This window comes from Prionailurus viverrinus, chromosome C1 (assembly GCF_022837055.1).
Source record: "Prionailurus viverrinus isolate Anna chromosome C1, UM_Priviv_1.0, whole genome shotgun sequence".
In the NCBI taxonomy this organism is placed as follows: domain Eukaryota; kingdom Metazoa; phylum Chordata; class Mammalia; order Carnivora; family Felidae; genus Prionailurus; species Prionailurus viverrinus.
The window spans coordinates 31,303,193-31,323,723 of NC_062568.1; the positions used below are offsets into that span (position 1 = coordinate 31,303,193).

The following is a 20,531-nucleotide window of genomic DNA, read 5'->3' on the forward strand; positions in this document are numbered from 1 at the left end:
ATGCATTTTAAATTATAGGCAGGTGTTACAGGCCCATCTGTGTACCAAACAGTTAAATTTTCTGAAGCAAATCTATAGGTTGACTATGTAACACCAATATTACTCAGTACTGTATCTGTAGGCGCTGGCATCATTTCTGGCACATAACAGTTGATTAATAGGTACTTATGAATTAAAACAATAAACAAGTGTGAATAATCCTGTTTTAGTGATTAGCTACTTCAATTGTTGAGGAATCAGTGATTTCATCATTTTTAGAACTGACCCACTTTTTCAGTCTGTCACATCAGAAGGGTATACAAGGCATATACTAGAGGCATCAGGTTGCACCCTTACCATTCAGATAGCCCATCCATCTTCATGTTGCCAATGGGTGTACATGCCTCGTGCAAGCGTGTGTGCACATACAAATAGAGCAGCAGGACTTCTCTGTAGGAAAGTAGATCTGTCCTGACTCAAATCCTAAAATTAATAATAACCACATGCCCCCAGTTGGGCATTTTAGCAGAAGCCGTGGAACAAAGGCTTTAAGGTCCCAAAGACATAGGTTTGAATGTGATTCTTTCTTTAATACGTATGTGATATGATTTTTTCTGAGCTTCAGCTTCTTCAATAAAGTGGCCATAATAATATCTATGTCATACTATTGTGAGAGTTCAATGACAATGATATGTCCAGGGCTTAGGTCAGTGCCTCAGCTACTGTATAAAAGGTAGGGCTTCATGTTACCTGAAATGCCAGTATGTTGTAAAAGAGGTACATGAGCAAGATAGATATGAGAATTTCTGCACTCATCATAAACATTTTCCTATAAAGGAAATTTATTAAAAAGTATTTGTGACATATTTAGGCCCTGAGAAGTTGACTTTGAGTTATGCAGAGAAAGAGAAAAAACTAGGTTTTATTGGTCATGTGGTTTGTTTGTTATGTTTATGAGGCTCAGAGCCAGCAGCTGTAATCATTTTGAATATTTCTAAATACTTATCTACATTTGGACAGCTATTCAACCTTGAACAGATCACCTGACCTCTCTGATATTAGTTGGGATCATTGTCTCAAAATTGGGCTCCAAGTTTTGGGGGCTAAGGGGTTGGGGAGCAAGGAACTTGGGGTGGAGGTTTGGAAATCCAAAGCAGTGATATATTCAGGAATATCTTTTGTCTACACTCCAAGGTTTGGGTACCAATTCGAAATTATCAACTTGATTGGCAACTTTTCTACCAGGAGTGTCAGGGGCAAACCTGTGTCATACCTTTATAGAATCAACTCCAGAGTACTTTCTGAGTTGAAGGAGTCACAGAAATTTTGCCATTCCCTCCACCCCGCTTTCTTTGGCTTATATTCTTCTACCCAGGGCTTTTAAGAGAGGTTCTAGGGAATACTGGAGTGTTATCTTATTAGGGAATTTATTAGCACTCATTCATGCTAATCCGTTTACATTTGCATAAGCATCTTAATAGTTTAAGGAAAAAAATCCATAGGCCAGAAATTCCAGAAATTTCTCAGTGCAAAACCTTTTACCCAATTCATTGTATGCTTTCTAAGTATGGACAGACCCCAAGGGTTATTTCACAAAAGCAACTGTGTTAAGGTTTGCATTAAAATACGAGGTTCATAGTTCTGGAAATTGTATCAGTCTTTTAAGCAGTATTGGTAGATAAACCTGCAAGAGCAATACTACATCTACCGTGAGTGTCACTACATAAACTGCTATTATTCTTGTTGCAATAGGGAGTTTGGCAAAGAGAGATGTCTTAAGAAAGTCTTAGATTCTTGCCATAAAGAGTCAAGAAGCAGAAGCGGGTATTCTGAGAAAGGGAATTGTTTTGAAAATCCTAGCAACAATTCTCTTTAAGACACTATTAGGTAAGTAACCCGGAAGGTTTCTTTAAAACCAATTTGCAGATAATCCTCCCTATTTTATAGGTAATCTCAATATCACTCAGAAAGTTAGAACCCAGGCCTTAAAAACCCCAGTTTACTCTGACACCTATCCTATGCCATCTTGCTGTGATTGACAGGTGTCTGATGTATGCTGATCAGACACTTCTCCTTTGGCTTTTAAATTCTGAGTATATTTTGGGGGCATTTAGTCATGGAGTATATTTTGAATATTAAAATTTTACTAGGTTTACTTTACATAACATCTATAGCAAATAGACATAATAAAAACAATGAAATACAACTGAAAGAAGCAGTAAACTAAAGAGGAAAACAACTGTGTGTGTGTGTGTGTGTGTGTGTGTGTGTGTGTGTGTGTTTAAGTTTGGACATTTTCGATGCCTTTTTATTCCCCAGGAAATACAAATAAGACATTAAACATTTGCTTTTTAAAAATACTGTAGGACATATATTTTCCTTCTTTTGGTTGATGTAAGTGTAACATGTACACATTTAGAGCATATTTTATTCCTTAAGTTTTTTTTTTCATTTTTATTATATTAACTTTTGAAACTAAAAGCTGTATTTGCATAGCATTTCTATAAGTTTAATTTCAAGAATTGTGAGATTATATCATTTTATTTCCCGTCTATTCTTCTGCATCCCAATTTGAAGGCCAGAATATGAACTATTAAGCCTCATTTGGAGAAACTGAACAGCAACATATCCCTGTGTATACTGTGTGAGGCCATGGGATTCTGTATTGATAATGAATTCTTTTGAAGTATAGGAATTATTTTTAAAAGTGATATGATGTAACATGGCATAGTGACTTGAAAACAAGAGAAGATTGCAGTTCTTTAGGTGACCTTTGAGAAACAGCAGATGTTTGTCAGCGTGTCTTAATCAGGAAGTTTTGAAATGGGAAGCCTAATCTGTTAATCATAATTATACAGAGATTTTCTGAAACTTACAGTAGTGCTTTGACAAAGATCTTTCACATAGATACTGATCATCTAAACTTTACTGATACAATTCTGAGATAGTAATATTTTTCCTGTGGTAAGACTGATGTCCAGAGAATCTCCACCTTGCCCCACAAGGAGGCCCCACAGCTAATAAGAGGTATGGATTTGAGTACAGCTTTTTAATACCAGGTCCAATCAGTATAACATTTATCATCAACCAAAACTAAAGATTTTTCACAGATAATAAAATTTTTTAAATGGTTATTTATTTTTGAGAGAGAGAGAGAGAGAGCATGAGCGAGCATGAGTGGGGGAGAGGCAGAGAGAGAGAGGGAGACAGAATCTGAAGCAGGCTCCAGGCTCTGAGCTGTCAGCACAGAGCCCAACGTGGGGTTCGAACCCACGAACTGTGAGATCATGACCTGAGCCAAAGTCAGATGCTTAAGCGACTGAGCCACCCAGGCACCCCAGATAAATTTTTTTAAATGCTTATACATTTATAATATAGTGAATGTTAAGTAAGATTAGAGGAAAAAAAACAGGACAACAGACTGACAGTTAATAAGTGTCTGGTGTAGCTTCAAAGACAACAGTATAAAAGCAAAGACAACATAGAACAGTGAGTCTCAAACTTTAGCATACATAAAAATTACCCATCTCAAAAGACAATCAGGGGCACCTGGGTGGCTCAGTTGGTTGAGCGTCCGACGTCGGCTCAGGTCACGATCTCAGTTTGTGAGTTCGAGCCCTGTGTTGGGCTATGCTGACAGCTCAGAGCTTGGAGCCTGCTTTGGATTCTGTGTCTCCCTCTCTCTCTGCCCCTCCCCTGCTCACACTCTGTCTTGCTGTCTCTGAAAAATAAATAAACCTAAAAAAAAAGACAATCAGTAAAAACAAAGATGATATAGATGTTGGTGCTTAAACTTTTGTGTATGTAAGAATCATTGGAGAGATTCTGATTTGGAGCCCATGAATTTGTATTTCTAAGTCTTCCAGGTGATAAGGATTTTGATGGTTCAAGGACTATACAGCAGAGACCTGAAATACACAATGTATATAAAACATAAGTATATATCAGGGATTTGTTATAATTAAATACTTGACTTCCTGGATATAATGTAAAATCGCTTGAAATAAAATGAGATTTTTGCGGGATGCCTGGGTGGCTCAGTCGGTTAAGCGTCAGACTTCGGCTCAGGTCATGGTCTCGCGGTTCGTGAGTTCAACCCCCTTGTTGGGCTCTGTGCTGACAGCTCAGAGCCTGCAGCCTGCTTTAGATTCTGTGTCTCCCTCTCTCTCTTCCCCTTACTCTCTCTCTCTCTCTCAAAAATAAATAAACATTGAAAAAATGAGATTTTTGCACCAAATATCTTTTAATTGTAATGCAGATTACTCCATGGGAGGAGTCTGACTTTCTAGTCTGTGAACAACCAGTCACAGCCAGCAATCATGGCCACTAAATAGCTACTGTTCATATGGTGCTCTTGGTTAGAACATCAACTCTGTGAACTTGGGGAGGCTTTAGGAACCCCTCCAGTCCTAAAGCAGGGCTACAAAGGGCTTTCCTACTTCAGAGTTAAATGGAATCCCAGAAGCTCAGGGAGTGGTTAGATAATGGTTTCGCATTCCCTAAATTCAGTCCCAGAAAGCTCAGAGGAATCTGTAAGATATCCTGGAACTCTGAGTTCCTCAGAAACCTGAGCTGACTCCAGATGTGAACTGTTCACCTGCAAGGCCCCTAGACGGAGACCCTTTCCCACAGGTTAGAAGAGCTACAGAAAGCCTCTAAAGCTACCAGGTATAGAAATATTTCAGCTCCACTTGCCTTGACAGTTCTTCAAGCCACATCCTACTTAGAAACTTGAACTTGAAGCTGGAGGTATCATTCCTTCCCAGGCACACAGATCACCTTCAGGACTTTGGCAACAGTAGAATCAAATTCATTGTGAATTAAATTACAACTCTGATTCAAAGCCCTAGAAGTGGTGTGTTTTATGTCTCTTTAATAAGTAAGCAGTTTGGCTCTATTGAGAAGATTTTTGGTTGTGAATGTGAACATTGCTTTCATCATCAGAGGCAAGACTACCGTTTATCCTTCACTTTTTTTCAGGTTTTTTTTTTCCCCATAGCTAAATATTGCAGACATTGAGATGGACCCTCAGAGCCAAGGTGTTGTCTCTGAATTTGGTTTAGTTTAAGACAGACTTAATATTATGTTTCCTTAGAGTAAAGAAAAAAACATAAAATCACATACTGCTGTTAGGTCTACACCTCAGCCATTGTGATTACTTTCAAATAAATTTAAAAAGAAAGGAAGAGAGGGGAACCTGGGTGGCTCAGTCAGTTGAGCGTCCAACTTCAGCTCAGGTCATGATCTCACGGTTCATGGGTTTGAGCCCCACGTCAGGATCTGTAATGACCACTTAGAGCCTGGAGCCTGCTTCAGATTCTGTGTCTCCCTCTCTCTCTGTCCCTCCCTGGCTTGGGCTTTGTCTCCCTCTGTCTCTCCAAAATAAATAAATGTTAAAAAAAGAAAGGAAGGAAGAGAAAGGTAGAAGGGGAAGGAGGGAGGGAAGAAAAGGAAGGAAGGTAAGAGGGAAGGAGGAGAGAAGGAAGGAAGGAAGGAAGGGAAATAGAAAAGAAATAATGAATGTCCAAACTCAATTTTTAGATGGAGTCTTGTGCATTGTGATGCTCCTCTGACCTTTTTTTTTTTTTTAAAGCATTTGTCTTTCACCTGCTGTGGCTTTAGAGGCTAAAATATTATGATATTTTTATGAGAGTGGTAGAAAAAAATGAAAGAGCTTTTCAAATTTAGCAAGATCTGTACAAATTTTTACTGAAACCATTTACTGCTCTGGTCAGTGGAGATGTAGCTTGTTGATGAGTATTTGATTTTTAGGCATTCTTAAAAGTGAGGCCTTCTTAAAAGTGAGGATGATGATTTTTTTTCTTTGTTTCTTTGTTTCTTTTTTTAATGTTTATTTATTTATTTTTGAGAGACAGAGAGAGACAGAGACAGAGAGAGAGACCAGAGGAGGATCAGAGAGAGGGAGGGAGAAACAGAATCCGAAGCAGGCTCTAGGCTCTGAGCTGTCCGCACAGAACCCAACACGTGGCTTGAACTCAGAAACTGTGAGATCATGACCTGAGCTTAAGTCAGAGGCTTAACCAACTTAAGCCACCCAGGCTCCCCTTTGTTCTTTCTCTCCTGGCTTTTATTTGTAGAGCTATCAGGGACTGAAAAACATTGACAAAGGTTCTTCATTTGACCAAATTTTACTCAGTCTTCTAAATCTTCTCCATGGCCCATCTGTGCATTTCCTTGTAAAATCCAGTTTGAGCAAGAACCCTGTTAGGTCAGTTTAACCTGAACCCCCACCCTTGATATCTGATCACCCCTCGATATCTAATTGGGTTCCTCATCTCCTGTCATCCCCCTCAGGTGATGTTTGAACACCCTGGCGTGTTTTTGGCAAAGAAGCAGGTTAGGTCAGTTTAGCCAGAACTCCCCTTACTCCTGATGTTGCCTCTTAGTAATTTTCCATCCACCCATCCCTACCTTGCTCTTTGTCTATAAATTCCCATGTGTTTATGCTGTTTTAGGAGTTAAACCCCTTCTCTCTCCCCCACTATAAAATCCCATTGCAGGTGTCCCTTTACCTACTGTGATGGTCCTGGATGAGGTGTGCCTTACCACCTTTAATGAGTGCCATTGAGTATTTTTTTCTTTAACAACTTAAGGAGTATCTTTGGTCTTACAGGCAACGTTTTAAGACTCGTAGTCTGTGGGCAGTGTCTGGTTTTCAGAAATGTTTTGTTTGGTGTTTATTGCAAATGGATTTAGTTGCCAATGCTTGAATAATAGGCACTATCATGTAATAATCCAGATTTTCCATTTTCTTGAAAAAAAATCTGAAGAAATGACAATATGAGAAAGACAAAAACTGGCTGAGGCAAGGTAGTGTCTGCTTCCTCTGGACGGGGCAGGCTTTCTCTTACTTCCCCTCGTGCCTTTGGGATTGGCTTCTCTGGCTATTTTCCTCCACCTGGAGGTGTAGGCCTTTGCCTTTGCAATTCCTTCATTATGGTTTTCTAAATACTTAGTACTTCATGGTGTTACTACGTGTCTGTAAGGACACTTCCACAGTCCGGTTTTTAATTATATGAATTTCTAAGAATCTGAGAACTCTTAAGAAAAGGAACATACTATGCATAATCTTGAAGGAATATGGAATGACATTATTCAGATTCGTATTGCACCAATTCATACAGGTTTCTTGGAGCTCTGACGTTAATGCTTAATTGTGTGCATAATTATAACACTATAATTGTGTGTCAGTAGAACTTTTTGTTAATGATGTGATTTAGATATATTTCAAGAAGGTAACTCAATCAAAGTTGAGTTACTCAAATCAATCAATTAAGCCATTGAGAAATGAAAATACTGAAATTTTGGAAAATTAGCTTTTGGTCAAAGAATGCATGCTATAAGAGGATGGTTCTATATATAAGTAGAAAAAGAAATGGACAACAGTTTTACATCTTAAGTACCTGAGCACATAATTTAGCATTTTACTTTGCCTTTATTTTGGCTGAATTCAAAAGGAATTAAACAAAAATGAACCAAGTGTCTACTAGGGCCAAGTATTTCTGTCTATGAAGTACAATTTTACTCAGAAGCAGTCCATGGTTTCTGCACTTCTTTTAGTAAAGGAATCATAAGAGTGATTCCTGTCCTAGGCAAACTGTGTTAGATTACCCTTTGAAGGCTCTCGACCATGTGCTTGGTTTGGTTTTAAGATTGTATACCTTAAAGTTTAATTAATACAATGACTGAAAAATGCTTACATTTAAAGGATAAGATTAACATAATTTGTTCACCTTGAACGATGTGAAGGAAAGGTGAATACAATGATATGAATTACATGGAAAAGATTAAGTTAGCAATTGAGACTTTAAAGAAGTCTGAGGTAAACTTTACTTACTTGGGGGTTCATAGGAAAGTTAAGCAATCACTTTGCTTTTTTAAGCAAAGGAGAAATAAATACTGTATATGTCTCAATATAAGGTGATCCCAAGACACTAATGTTTATTTCCCCAAATGAGAAGTTTTGAATATATAAAATAACCATTAGACATATGGATAATGGTCAAATATTTACTTATATTTTAATGTATTAACTTCCACCTATGTATATTAAAATCACATATTACATAGAATATTAATTAAAAATACTACTTTTCTCCACCCTTAAAGTTTATGTGATTTGGCACTCATGTCTCTGCCATTACAGAACCCGTGTTTGGAGTCACCTGATTTTCTAGCACACACCATTTCTGTGAAAGTTCTTTTTGAGAGTTAGTACTTTTTTGATAAAAATATGATTCTGACACTCTAAACCATATACATCATTTACGTAATCATTTACGTAATAATGGGACAATTATTTTTAAAAATTTGTCCTGTGTATGACTACTTCTGATTTCCAGCATGTAACCATCTAAAGTAGTGTTCTTTAAAGTCTTAATAGTCTTTTGCATGATCATATCTAACATTTGCAACTATAACAAATAATTACTAAATCTGTTTGGAATTTTTTCTTTAAAAAACAGATACTGTTCAGTTACATCTGCAAGGATTTAAAACTAGGAATGATGGAGGTTGTTTCAGCTTAAATGTGTTTTCTCCAAACAAACCTTTGTTTTACATAATAACATAATACAGAGATTTAGATAAGGATTTAACTATGAGGTGATTAATTCACTCTTTCCTGGGAAATATTCTTGGGAGAGGAAAAAATTCTGCCTCATGCTTGAACATATATGATACTCACTTTCTTTTACTTCTGCCTTTCCAGGTTATTCCTTAAATCTTCACTAGTAAAGTGCAATAAAATGTAATAAGGTAGCTATCCGGGGGGTAGGGGGGAGGAAGCATCTTATTTAATGAAAAGTCAAGAAGATGTTATAAATGTTGTTTCTTCCTTATCCTTGTACATAGAACAATCATTAACATATCCAATTTTTACAGAAATATTCCTATACCAAAGATAACAAGTGAGTAGATAAAAGGATATACTTCATGGCACATATTTTCTATGAATGTTCCCATAGTTGTATAATACTTATTGTGTGAGATTTTTATTAGGAGGTAGCAGTTAATTTGGCAGGAGATGTTGTCCTTGTCATTTCCTGATAACCATGAACTACACCATTAACCACAAACTACAGAAGATGAGAACAGCTGGTGTTTTTATAACAGAGGGTGATGAGGGAGATGAGAGAGCTTGGGAATACGAGAGGATTTAGAATTGATCATGCTTAGTGGTTTCTGTCTTAGTTATTCAATAAAATGCCTACTTTTAGGAACTGAAGAAAAATGAAGTAGTAAATATTATTGCTTTCATATCACCTATGAAAAAATTATAACATTTTTCAAGGAAGGAAAACTCACTTTTACTCTTGGGCTTCCAGCTTCGTATGAAAAAAGTTTATGTCATTAATATACCAAAAATATGATAATTTTGTACTGCATATATCAGCAATAAATTGCACCAATGAAAATAACGATGGATTTTCATTTTTTATCTCTTAACAGTGGAAAGAGTGGAACGAGAAAACCTTTCAGACTATTGTGTTCTGGGCCAGCGTCCAATGCATTTACCAAATATGAACCAGCTGGCATCCTTGGGGAAAACCAACGAACAGTCTCCTCATAGCCAAATCCACCACAGTACTCCAATCCGAAACCAAGTGCCCGCATTACAGCCCATCATGAGCCCTGGTCTTCTTTCTCCCCAGCTCAGTCCACAACTTGTTAGGCAACAAATAGCCATGGCCCATCTGATAAACCAACAGATTGCCGTTAGCCGGCTCCTGGCTCACCAGCATCCTCAAGCCATCAACCAGCAGTTCCTGAACCATCCACCCATTCCCAGAGCAGTTAAGCCAGAGCCAACCAACTCTTCTGTAGAAGTCTCTCCAGATATCTACCAGCAAGTCAGAGATGAGCTGAAGAGGGCCAGTGTGTCCCAAGCTGTCTTTGCAAGAGTGGCATTCAACCGCACACAGGTATGCTTAGCATCGCACATGATAGTTGGTGGTTGAAATGATACTAAGGACAGAATTGTGACATCTTCTTTATCTCTTCAAAAAAACTTTATCAATCCCAGAGCACACATAATTAACTAGTAATCCTTAGCTCAGGAAATACTTGATACGTGCATAGCCATAATTAATTCATTTCAGTAAATAATGAATATCTGTGAACCCATCACCCAACTCAGGACCCAAAACGTTACCAATGCTTTGGGCCTATGTGCTCCTTTCTTTCCTCATCTTCTCATCTGCTTTTCCCCTGGTATAACCCTGATTTGAATTTTGTGGTTAACATTCACTTGTTTTTTAAAAACTAGTTCTAAAACTACTTCCGTACACACAATCTATTTACTTTGTTTTTGAACTGTATAAAAAGAATATCATTGTATGTCATAATTTCTATAATTTTTTAAGTTTTTCAAAATATACAAGTTAGAGTTGAGATATTGATAAAGTGGGGGTGGGGGGAGATACCTGGGTGACTCAGTTAAGCATCTGACTCTTGATTTCAACTCACTTTGTAATCTAATTGTTCATGAGGTTGAGCCCCGTGTCAGGCTCTGTGCTGACAGTGTGGAGCCTGCTTGGGATTCTCTCTCTCCCTCTCTCTCTCTGCCCCTCCCCTGCTTGCTCATGTTCTCTTTCTCTCTCAAAATAAATAAACATTAAAAAAAAAAGATATTGTTAAGGTGGTAATGAATAATTTACTCATATTTTTCAATATTTTGAGGTAATTACATGCCAATATAATACCAAGCAATAAAAAGATAAACAGTTTATTTATGTAGATCCTTCTATTGAGGACCTCACCTCAGAGTTTCTGATTCCATAGTCTGGGGTAGGACCTAGAAATTTGCATTTGTAGCAAGGTCCCAGGTGATTCTGATGCTGCTGGTCTGGTAGCCATATTTTGAGAACCATTAATTTGGTCCTTACATGAGTAACAAGAAAGTAAAAGTGCCAATCTCAAGGAGGTAATGACCTAGTAGTAAAAAAAACAAAACATATTCAGATAACAAAAGTGTGAAGTAAGGTGAGTGGTGTAGGAGAATAATGATGGTTGTAGTGGGTATCTATGGGGAGCTGGGGGTAAGGAATACTAATAGTAGGATGAATATAGTGAGTCTTGAAGAGGACAGTAGGTTTAAATTTGATCACCCTACTAAATGCAAGGCAGGAAGCTAAGCTCAGTGCAGATGCAAAGATGAAAAAGATCATAGGCAAGCACCATATGTAAATACCTGACTTGAATATTAAGTTTCTGGGGAGTTAGACCTTGAAGGATAAATAGAATTTAACAGGCAAAGATGGAGAAGAAGGGTACTTTAGGCTAAAGGAATTAACAAGAAAAGTGCTGAGTCAGGCATGTGTGGGAATAGTTGGTAGTTGATAGCAAAGCTAGATAATAAAACTTAAACGGGGAAATAGATCAAAAAAGGTCTTAGGGCCATGCTAGGAACTTAGAACCTTATTTAATAGGCACTAGAAGCCATTGAAGGTCTCATGTAGGAATATGCTATAATCCAATAATCAGAATTGGACCTTAGGAAGATCTTTTTCTCTCTCATGATAGCGAGAAGGTAGGAATATCATTTAGAAGGCAGCCATAAATATCCAGCTGAAATGTGTAGAAGTTCTGAACTAGGCTGGTGGTGGTGGGATAGAGAGTACAAAATCAAGAAGAATTGTGGAAGTAAAATTGACACAAAGTGCAACCACCTGAATGGATAAAGAGGGATGGACAATAAAGATAATGCCAAGGTTAGAGCCTTGTGGCTGAGAATAAATCTGTAATTATTTAGAGAGTCAAAAAGAATATTGAAAGAGATAGTTGGAATAAGTTTAGTGATTATTTTGGATCAGGCTATTTTGACTCCGAAGTGCTGGCAGATCTTTCTTTCTTTCTTTCTTTCTTTCTTTCTTTCTTTCTTTCTTTCTTTCTTTCTTTCTTTCTTTCTTTCTTTTTCTTTCTTTCTTCCTTCCTTCCTTCCTTCCTTCCTTCCTTCCTTCCTTCCTTCCTTCCTTCCAAAATGTTGATTTATCTATTTTGAGAGAGTGGGGGAGGGGCAGAGAGAGAAGGGAAGGAGAGAGAAAATCCTAAGCAGGCGCTGCCCTGTCAATATGGAGCCTGATGCAGGGCTCAAACTCACGAACTATGAGATCATGACCTGAACCGAAATCAAGAGTCGGACGCTGAACTGACTGAGCCACCCAGGCACCCTGTACTGGCAGATTTGTTCAAATGAAAGTATTCAGAAGTCATTCAAAATATGAGTTTGGTGCTAAAAAGAGTTTTCAGGGTTAGAGAAAGATTAGAAATTTACTGACAGAGCCTGAGATTTAGAGAGTCGAGGGAAGGAAGAGGAGAAACCATCACCACTACTCCCACCAGGAAAAGAGGTAAAAGAAATGCCAGTAGAGATGGGAGCAGGTGGAGATGGAAGAATAGGGAGGTAGTGGTGAGAGTATACAGAACATGAATAAAGAGTTTGTGGAAGGAGACTTGTCCTTGTGAGCAAAACTAAGACGTCTGGGCATGAGAAGCTTGAAACCATGCCATGAAATTTGGCAATTGGTTGGGAGAGACCTTTGGCAAACCTAGAGTGTAATTTCATTAGAGTTGAGAAGGCAGGAGCCAGAATTTAGGAGTTGAGGAGTGACTAACTGTTGAGGATACAGAAGCAGGGGCTGCAAATTACTCTTTCCAAAATTTGGTGTTGAAAAGGAGGTCAGAAGCGTGTTGACAGCTTGAATGTGATAGGGAGTCGATCTGAGATAGAAGGAATTGTGAAGTAGTTTGGGATCTCAGCTGAAGTTAACAGGCGTGAACTAGTGATGGAACCAAGCACTGTGGTTTGGTAACAGTCTTCAGGAATGCTGGAACCAGAGGAGTGGGAGCAGGGAAGAAGCACAGTGGGATGGTTTGAGGTTTGGTGCTGAAAGATTAGGTGTGGCAGGAGACTAAGAGGGTGAGATCTCCTGTCCCCTTGACTTCGCTAATTTACGCTTTCTATTATTGACAGACTCCGTTTACAGCATTTAAAAATGAGTTTGGAGGTCCACGGAGGTCTGCACATGTTCCAGATAGCACTCTATGATTTCTTTTTTGACTCAAAGTACTAAAGCAGCGTTTGTGTGTCCACAGTTATCTGAACTAGGGCTATGAAAAATTCTGGTGCTTTTGAGCCAGTGTGTTACATGTTATTGCTAAATACAAGGTGGAAGGATGCATCTTTTAGTCTTTATTTTGTGTTTACATGTGTAGTTGTGTATGTGTGTGTGTGTGTGTGCATGTGTATGTGTGTGTGTTCTTTCATGTATCGTTCATGTGCATGAATAGGCATTTCATAGCTAGCCAACATTTTATTGGTTATATATACAGTTCCTTTGGCTAAGGATAAAATTGAAAGCATGGTTGTATTACTCTGGATTTTAGAATCAAATACAATATATATTTTATCCAAATAGCATGAAGCCTGAGAGAAGACTCACAGAGAGGCTAGACAAAAGACAGACCTTAGACCTTGTTGGTGTGAGAGAATACTCTGCCAAGGCCCTAGACTCCTGGAGGTCTGTCTTCTCCTCCACAATCCTTTTTGTCTATTTTTATGGATTAATGATTTTTCTTTGGCATTGCCATCGTTCAAGTGCCAAGTTATAAAAGGTCTAATTGAAGCATGGAACACATTTTATTATTTTCCTCCTGCCATTAAATTTGTAAGATGGCTACACCCAGAAAGGAACATTCACTTTCAATCAACATGAGCTTGAGTTCATGGGCCAGCCTTGAGGATATCAAATGGAAAATGCATAGGAATGTATGAGTATTTCCTTTTAAAATTCTGCTTTTAATTTGGGAAAGCTTTTCATCCCTCTGGGATCATAACCTGTTGTGTATAAAGCCCAACCTAATCAAGGTAGATGGTATTGACAGAATGACATAGTTTGAACTCAAGCTGGAGGTCAGCAGGCAGATTGTTTTTGCTGTATATACTGTAGTTGCTAACAGCAAGGTTGGACAGCTGGGTTTCACCAGCAGTATCATTAAGTGGAAAACATGGTGTACTGTGCCCCATGAAACCAACCATGGATTTTCCAAATGTTAGGCTTTTTTGAGTGGAATCAGACATTTATAGGTGATATCATGATTTGCCGGCTATAATAAACAAAAATTAACTTTATAGATAACAACGTAAATGAAGTATTAATTTTTGGATAGAAAGGAATCTCACCATTTTTTTCCTCAAAGCAAACAGGATCAGAACCATTTATTTTAGATGAATACCTAAGGCCAATATCAATCTTGTGTCCATTTGCTTTAGTGAGATGTAATATACCTTCAGTACACTGAGTATTTCCTAGAAATAGTTCATGATCTCTATTATTCATTTATTATCAAATTCAATAAAAAGTACTTTTGTTTGTCATCCTATAGTTTGTATTTCTGGATTTGTGCTCAGTGATTGGACCCTGAACAACTAGTAATTAGAGACAGTGTGTATGTGTGTGTATAGAACAAATCACATGTATAACATTCATAAATGAAGCTAAAGCTAGAAAAAAAACAACAACAACCACATCAGCCTAGTTTTTCATGTTTAAAACTTCCAGAGGAACAACTGAAATTCATAATAAGTAGCATTTGAAAATGCCAGTTCTCCAAGGAGAAACTATTAATTACTCTGTATATCTGATCTATTGCCACTATATCATTTGGTGATATAAAATAACACAATCGAGGGAATAGAGCTATATTTCCAAGAGCTTGCTTTTTTAAAAAAATTTTTATGTTTTTATTTATCTTTGAGAGAGAGAGAAAGACAGAGCACAAGTGGGGGAGGAGCAGAGAAAGAAGGAGACACAGAATCTGAAGTAGGTTCCAGGCTCTGAGCTGTCAGCACAGAGCCTGACACGGGGCTCAAACTCATGAAACGCAAGATCATGATCTGAGCTGAAGTCAGACGCTTAACTGACTGAGGCACCCAGGCGCCCCTCAAGAGCTTGCATTTAATACATTTTAATTTTAATCAGTGTGTCTTGAGATCATGCAATGCCAGGGTATCATATCATCAGCATGGGCACGAGACTAATGTAGTTCTAGATGCAGGGTATAGCAGAGCATCACATCCTGTCTGTGCCATCAGGATGATAGAAGCCTGTTTTTGTCATTATGACCTTGCAGCAAATATATTCTGAGCATTGTCACTTTCTTCTTTACTAGTCTTTTGGAAGAAAAGGTTAACCCCACTTTTTGCGTCTCTGAAGACTTTTATGACAAATGAGAGATCAGATGTTTTCTGGCCTGGTCATTAATTTTCAGGAAATTCCTGTGATATATTTCTAAGTGTTTCTATTACCTATGGTCACAAAGTGAGGTGCTGTGGGTATTACACCAGAGTAAGCCGAGGCAGATAACATGCCTGCTCTGTGTTTGGTGTTCTATTTCTCCCCCACTTGTACTCCCCTATACTTTTACTTCTAGAAGCTAGTGACTGCTGGTCAGTTTTTCATTCAAAGGACTTTCCTCAGACTATTGGATTTTGCTTTACTCACACAGGCAGAGAGCTGGTAATACTTAACCAATGTCTGATAGGTGCAGGGGGGTAAAAGGCTAGTTCCCCTGCCTCCAGTAGTAGGGACAGCACTGAAGTGTGACTTTTACTCCAGAGCTCTCCGCAGATGAGGCTGAGACAGGGACTGCTTGGGTTTCTTCCCTTCCCTGTCCCACTTTTCCCACTGCCTCACAGGTTTCCCTTTGTACTTCCTTAATAAATCACTTGCACAGGAATCTTTTATCTCAAGATGTGATTTTTATCCCAGATTATAGATCAGTGCTCCTGCTCGTCTAAATAGGCTTTTGGTTATATTATGGGGTAGTAGTTTGAATAAAACTTATCTTCAATTTTATGCCTTACTACGTTCCAAATATAAAGTAAGATGTCACTATGGGAATAGTATAGATGTTTTTACTGTACTACTTTCTCTTGAAAAGTATCAGCACCGGGGCGCCTGGGTGGCACAGTCGGTTAAGCGTCCAACTTCAGCTCAGGTCACGATCTCGCGGTCCGTGAGTTCGAGCGCCGCGTCAGGCTCTGGGCTGATGGCTCAGAGCCTGGAGCCTGTTTCAGATTCTGTGTCTCCCTCTCTCTCTGCCCCTCCCCCGTTCATGCTCTGTCTCTCTCTGTCCCAAAAATAAATAAATGTTAAAAAAAAAATTAAAAAAAAAAGTATCAGCACTATTATTGTTTAAAGCCCTCTGAATTCAATGGACTGATATTGATATTGGGAAGATTTACTTATGGTTATCAAATACAGGAAAGAGAAAGAGAGGGAATGAAACAGAAATGGACACTGGATTTGAAACCCTATGAGATCTTCTAAACTTGACTTAAATGAAAACCACCGTTACCAAGTCTAAATGGTGAATTATGTAATTCACGTGAGTTTCAGAGTAGTTTTGTTCCTTCGCTCTGCCCAGTGCTCTGTCAGTGATGCAAGTGGTGTTTCTAGGACTTATAATTTCAAGAAATAAGAGGACCCGAGCTCTATCTACTTTCTTTTTCTTTTTTTTCTTTTCCTTTTCTTTCTTCCTCCCTTCCTCCCTCCCTTTCTGTCCCTTTCTTTTCTTCTCCTTTTCTTTTCTTTCTGTCCTTTTTTCTTTCTTTCTTTCCTTCCTTCCTTCCTTCCTTCTTTCTTTTGTCCCTTGCTCCCTCCCTTTTCTCTTTTCTTTTCTTCTGCAGTTCATTTTCCCTTGCTAATATCCTAAATTTATGTTAGTGTTGGCATACTTTCACTTCCTAGGCTTATGGACATTAAATAAGTCGCTTATTTACTGTGTTTACTCACATCTGTGCTTTTTTGACAGTTTGATTATGAATCCTAACCTTAAGTGTTCTTTTGACACTTGTCACTTTATGGACTTGAAAATATTAATCAGAGGCTTGTGACAGTGTGAAAAGGTTTATGACAGTATTTTAAAAGACAATATTACGAAGGAATGGTTGTGGGATGCCCACTGACCTATAATAAGGATGGCTTCATAAAATATGTACAATGAATCTTCCTGAATAGATAAACTATTCTCTAATTTATTTAAAAATCCAATGACCTACATATTCATATGTTCAGAAATCCTTCATTTACTAACATTGTTTCTCCTCCGAGACCTTCCATCTGAGCAAATCTGTTAAATGAAGTAGAGGAAGCTTTGATCCAAACTAGGCTAAATCCATTGGAATGGCTGCCCTGCCACATGTGAATGGGAGCATTAGAATGCTAGAAAGGGAAAGTTAGTTGTGGTCCATGTTCCTTCTTTGCATCACTATCCCCTTTCCTTGGTGGTAGAGTTCTGGAAATACCCTTACATAAGGAATCAACAGTAAGAAGTTTCTACAATTTGGAAATGAGGCTTTTTTCACCTTCATTATTTATATAATAGAGTTCTTTTTCCTCTAGCACATTACATCATAACACAGAAAGTTCAGGTCCATTTTCTGTTTCAGGTAGCTCTCCTGAGCCAATTCTTAGAAACATGTTTTCAGTAGATGCACAGATGTGTTTCACAAAATGTGCTATTCTGTACCAGTAGGACTCTAATTTGGTATCATGCTCCTTCTTCTGTTTGATGCAAAAGTCACTGAGTTACACAATTTGCAACCTTTTGTCAAAGGCTTTGCTTGAGAAAGTTGTTCATCGTGGGTCTTATCTGATAGAGAAGAGGATTTAAAAAATCCGTCAGGAAGTCATTTGGTGGACCTGTCCTTATTTGACTACTTTTTCTTTTTTTTTTTATGAGATTTTGCAAAGAATCTGCTGTTTACTCATCAAAGCCACATCATTTGAAGAAACTTAAGGCCAGGGTCATAAATACAGTTTTATAAAGTGACTCAGCAACTGGAGAATGTTTTCAACAGATTGGAAAATTAGATTGAACAACGTATCAGGAAACTTGGCAGTAAGGTCAACGGCTAGAAATGTACCCGTGTGTGTGAAATGACATGGGTTTTGCTTTTATGCTTTATCGATACCATGTTTATAGTATATACACACCCGTGTTATTTAGGTTAAAAGTGTCTAAGGACTTGCTAAATGGTATACTTCGAAGTGGCACAGTTAGGAAGGGATATGTAGCAACAACATGAACATTTTAGTATCCAAAATATTTGGAAATCTGAACTTAAGTGGGTTACCAGTCCATTTGGGGAAGGAGAAAGTCTTACGTTTGATTTATACATATTGTTAGCCAAAGATAGGCATGATTTAATTATACATATAGTTTATATTTGTAGAAAACTTGACTTCCAAGATATTCGGCATTATTTCTCCGCCAACCTCTGGTCTCAGTCATCATTATTTCTTACTATGCAATAGAGATACGGCACTCCACAAGTCATACAGGAGTGGAACACAATGCAAACCCAGGGGTCTTGACTCCATGGTCCAGTGAGCTGCTTATAAAATGACAAGGAAGCCTGTGAGAAAAAGGAAGTCCATCCACTGAAAGGTGGCCTGTATATATGAAATGCTGCAGATCAGGCATGAACATGTTATTGGGTTTTGAAGCAAATAATACACCCTCTTTTGATTTCAACATTAAATTAATAAAGTGGGAAAAGATGGCCCTGCTTGCTTCATAAAATAGGCAGTCTTTCATTTCAGAACCACTGGCTTGAATTCATAGATTTAAAGATTATAATAATATTAATATCTCTCAATATAGCAGTGTCTCCAAGTTCTTAGATGTCTTAAGGATGGCCTCTTGCTAGTGGTCTCACTTTAGTTCCTCTTGCGCATATACAAACTATCATTAATTAGCACCTTTTAGGCAATTCCAGCTGAAAAGGAGGGAGGAGATACTGGCTTTGTGTTCTGGGTAAAGAGAAGGTTGACTCGGTAACTGTCAAACATATATAACCCCCTCCTCATTACTTTTTTTTGGTAAAGATTTCCTTTTAAATGTTTATTTATTTTGAGAGAGAGAGAGAAAGAATGCGTGTGTGGGGGAGGTGGAAAGAGAGAGAGAGGGAGAGAGAGAGAGAGAGAGAGAGAGAGAGAGAGAACCCCAAGCAGGCCCCACACCGTCAGTGCAGGGGAGGCTGATGCAGGGCTCAAACTCACAAACCAGGAGATCATGACCTGAGCCAAAATCAAGAGTCAGACATTTAACCAACAGAGTCACCCAGGTGCCCCAATAACTGTCTCCTCATTCCTGTATCTACTTGAAATAGAAAATTTTGTGTAAAAGAATATATAAAGACCCCACCCCCCCTTTACAAAACTGGTACCAAAGAATCAGAGGAACCAAAGATGACAGAGCCCTATTCTGTCTTTTCCTATCCCTGACCAGTGTCCAAGTTCTTAAAAATTAGTTACTGAACTAATTATAAAAAATTCAGTTTTCTCCATTTTAACTAAAAAAGTCTTCCTTTGGGGGATGGTTTTACAAACTTTTGTCACTTTTTTTTTTTTTTTTTTCTGACAAGGGGTGATCAGCTCCTTTCACACAGATAAGGAGTCTCTTCCTTCAATAAGGACTTTCTTTTACCTCCTGTGAGTGTGTCTCAATATAGACCTATATTTTCAGTGTGAAGGTTTATTTTAGTATTTAACTAGTCTCCTCCAATCCTGGGTGATGTTTACAATTAAAGTAGAATTTTTATAGAAGAAATACAAGGAACACTAGCTTTAGATCCCATTATTTATATACTTTTCACCATTGCTTATTTAAAGTAATAAAAAAAATACACAAGGAGTGTTCCTTTCATGGCCATTGATTGAAATGATGACCATTTGGCCTGGGGTTAAGTGCATGTTTGTTCAAATAAAATGAATTATGTTTAAAGGCCAGAAATGCTGTGAGAAAAATATAACTGAATCAATTTGAAGTCAGTTGGAGATTACAACGTTGTTTACATTCTGTCTACAAGTTTTGTGCCTAAAATTATCAGTGTACATCACAGCATTTACTTTCAAACATCTTTGACTGCAGCACCCAGTGAGAAATACCTTTTACATCATGAGCTGGTACATACACTCACACATGTGCACATACATGTGTATGTCCGTCTGGAGTTCCATCTCATTTCAACCTGTGTTTTTGTCTATCTGTATATTCTAAAGCAAAACCTTCATGAAAGAAAAAAAAAAAAACTTCGGGTAATAATACTTGTACCATGTATGAAACACCCTGGTAATTTCCAATCTACTGAATTACATGTCATTATAAAAGAACTAGTTATGATCTACTGAAATCTATCATCTACTAATAGTTATGACCCATGTTTAAACAGTGATGCAAATTAATGCTTATTTTAAATGACTACAGAGTTACTTAGGGAAGAAAAGTTGTTTTACTTTTCTGAGGTATAAAAAGAGTATCTTGGTTTAGTGACATGCTGGATTACCATATGATCGTTCCAGTTTATATAATTAGTTAAATTTTTCTTTACATTTCCTCTATTCCAAATAATTTTAATTCTTCTTCTTCCTGAAATGTATCCTTTACATTCTGCCTTCTATGCGGGAAGACAGCAAAATATAAGTGGAGGGCCATGAAAATTTGAAGTTGCAAATTTAAAATAA

At 37.9% G+C, this 20,531-nt stretch overlaps 1 protein-coding gene across 1 annotated transcript in view; it reads left to right on the forward strand.

Annotated features, from left to right (window-relative positions):
• The window catches only part of SATB2 (SATB homeobox 2), a 185,080-nt gene that overhangs the window by 100,722 nt on the left and 63,827 nt on the right, over nucleotides 1-20,531 (forward strand). The window contains exon 7 of the mRNA XM_047871611.1: nucleotides 9,451-9,923. Within this exon, the coding sequence (XP_047727567.1) occupies nucleotides 9,451-9,923 (473 nt within the window). The remainder of the gene's footprint in view (nucleotides 1-9,450; nucleotides 9,924-20,531) is intronic.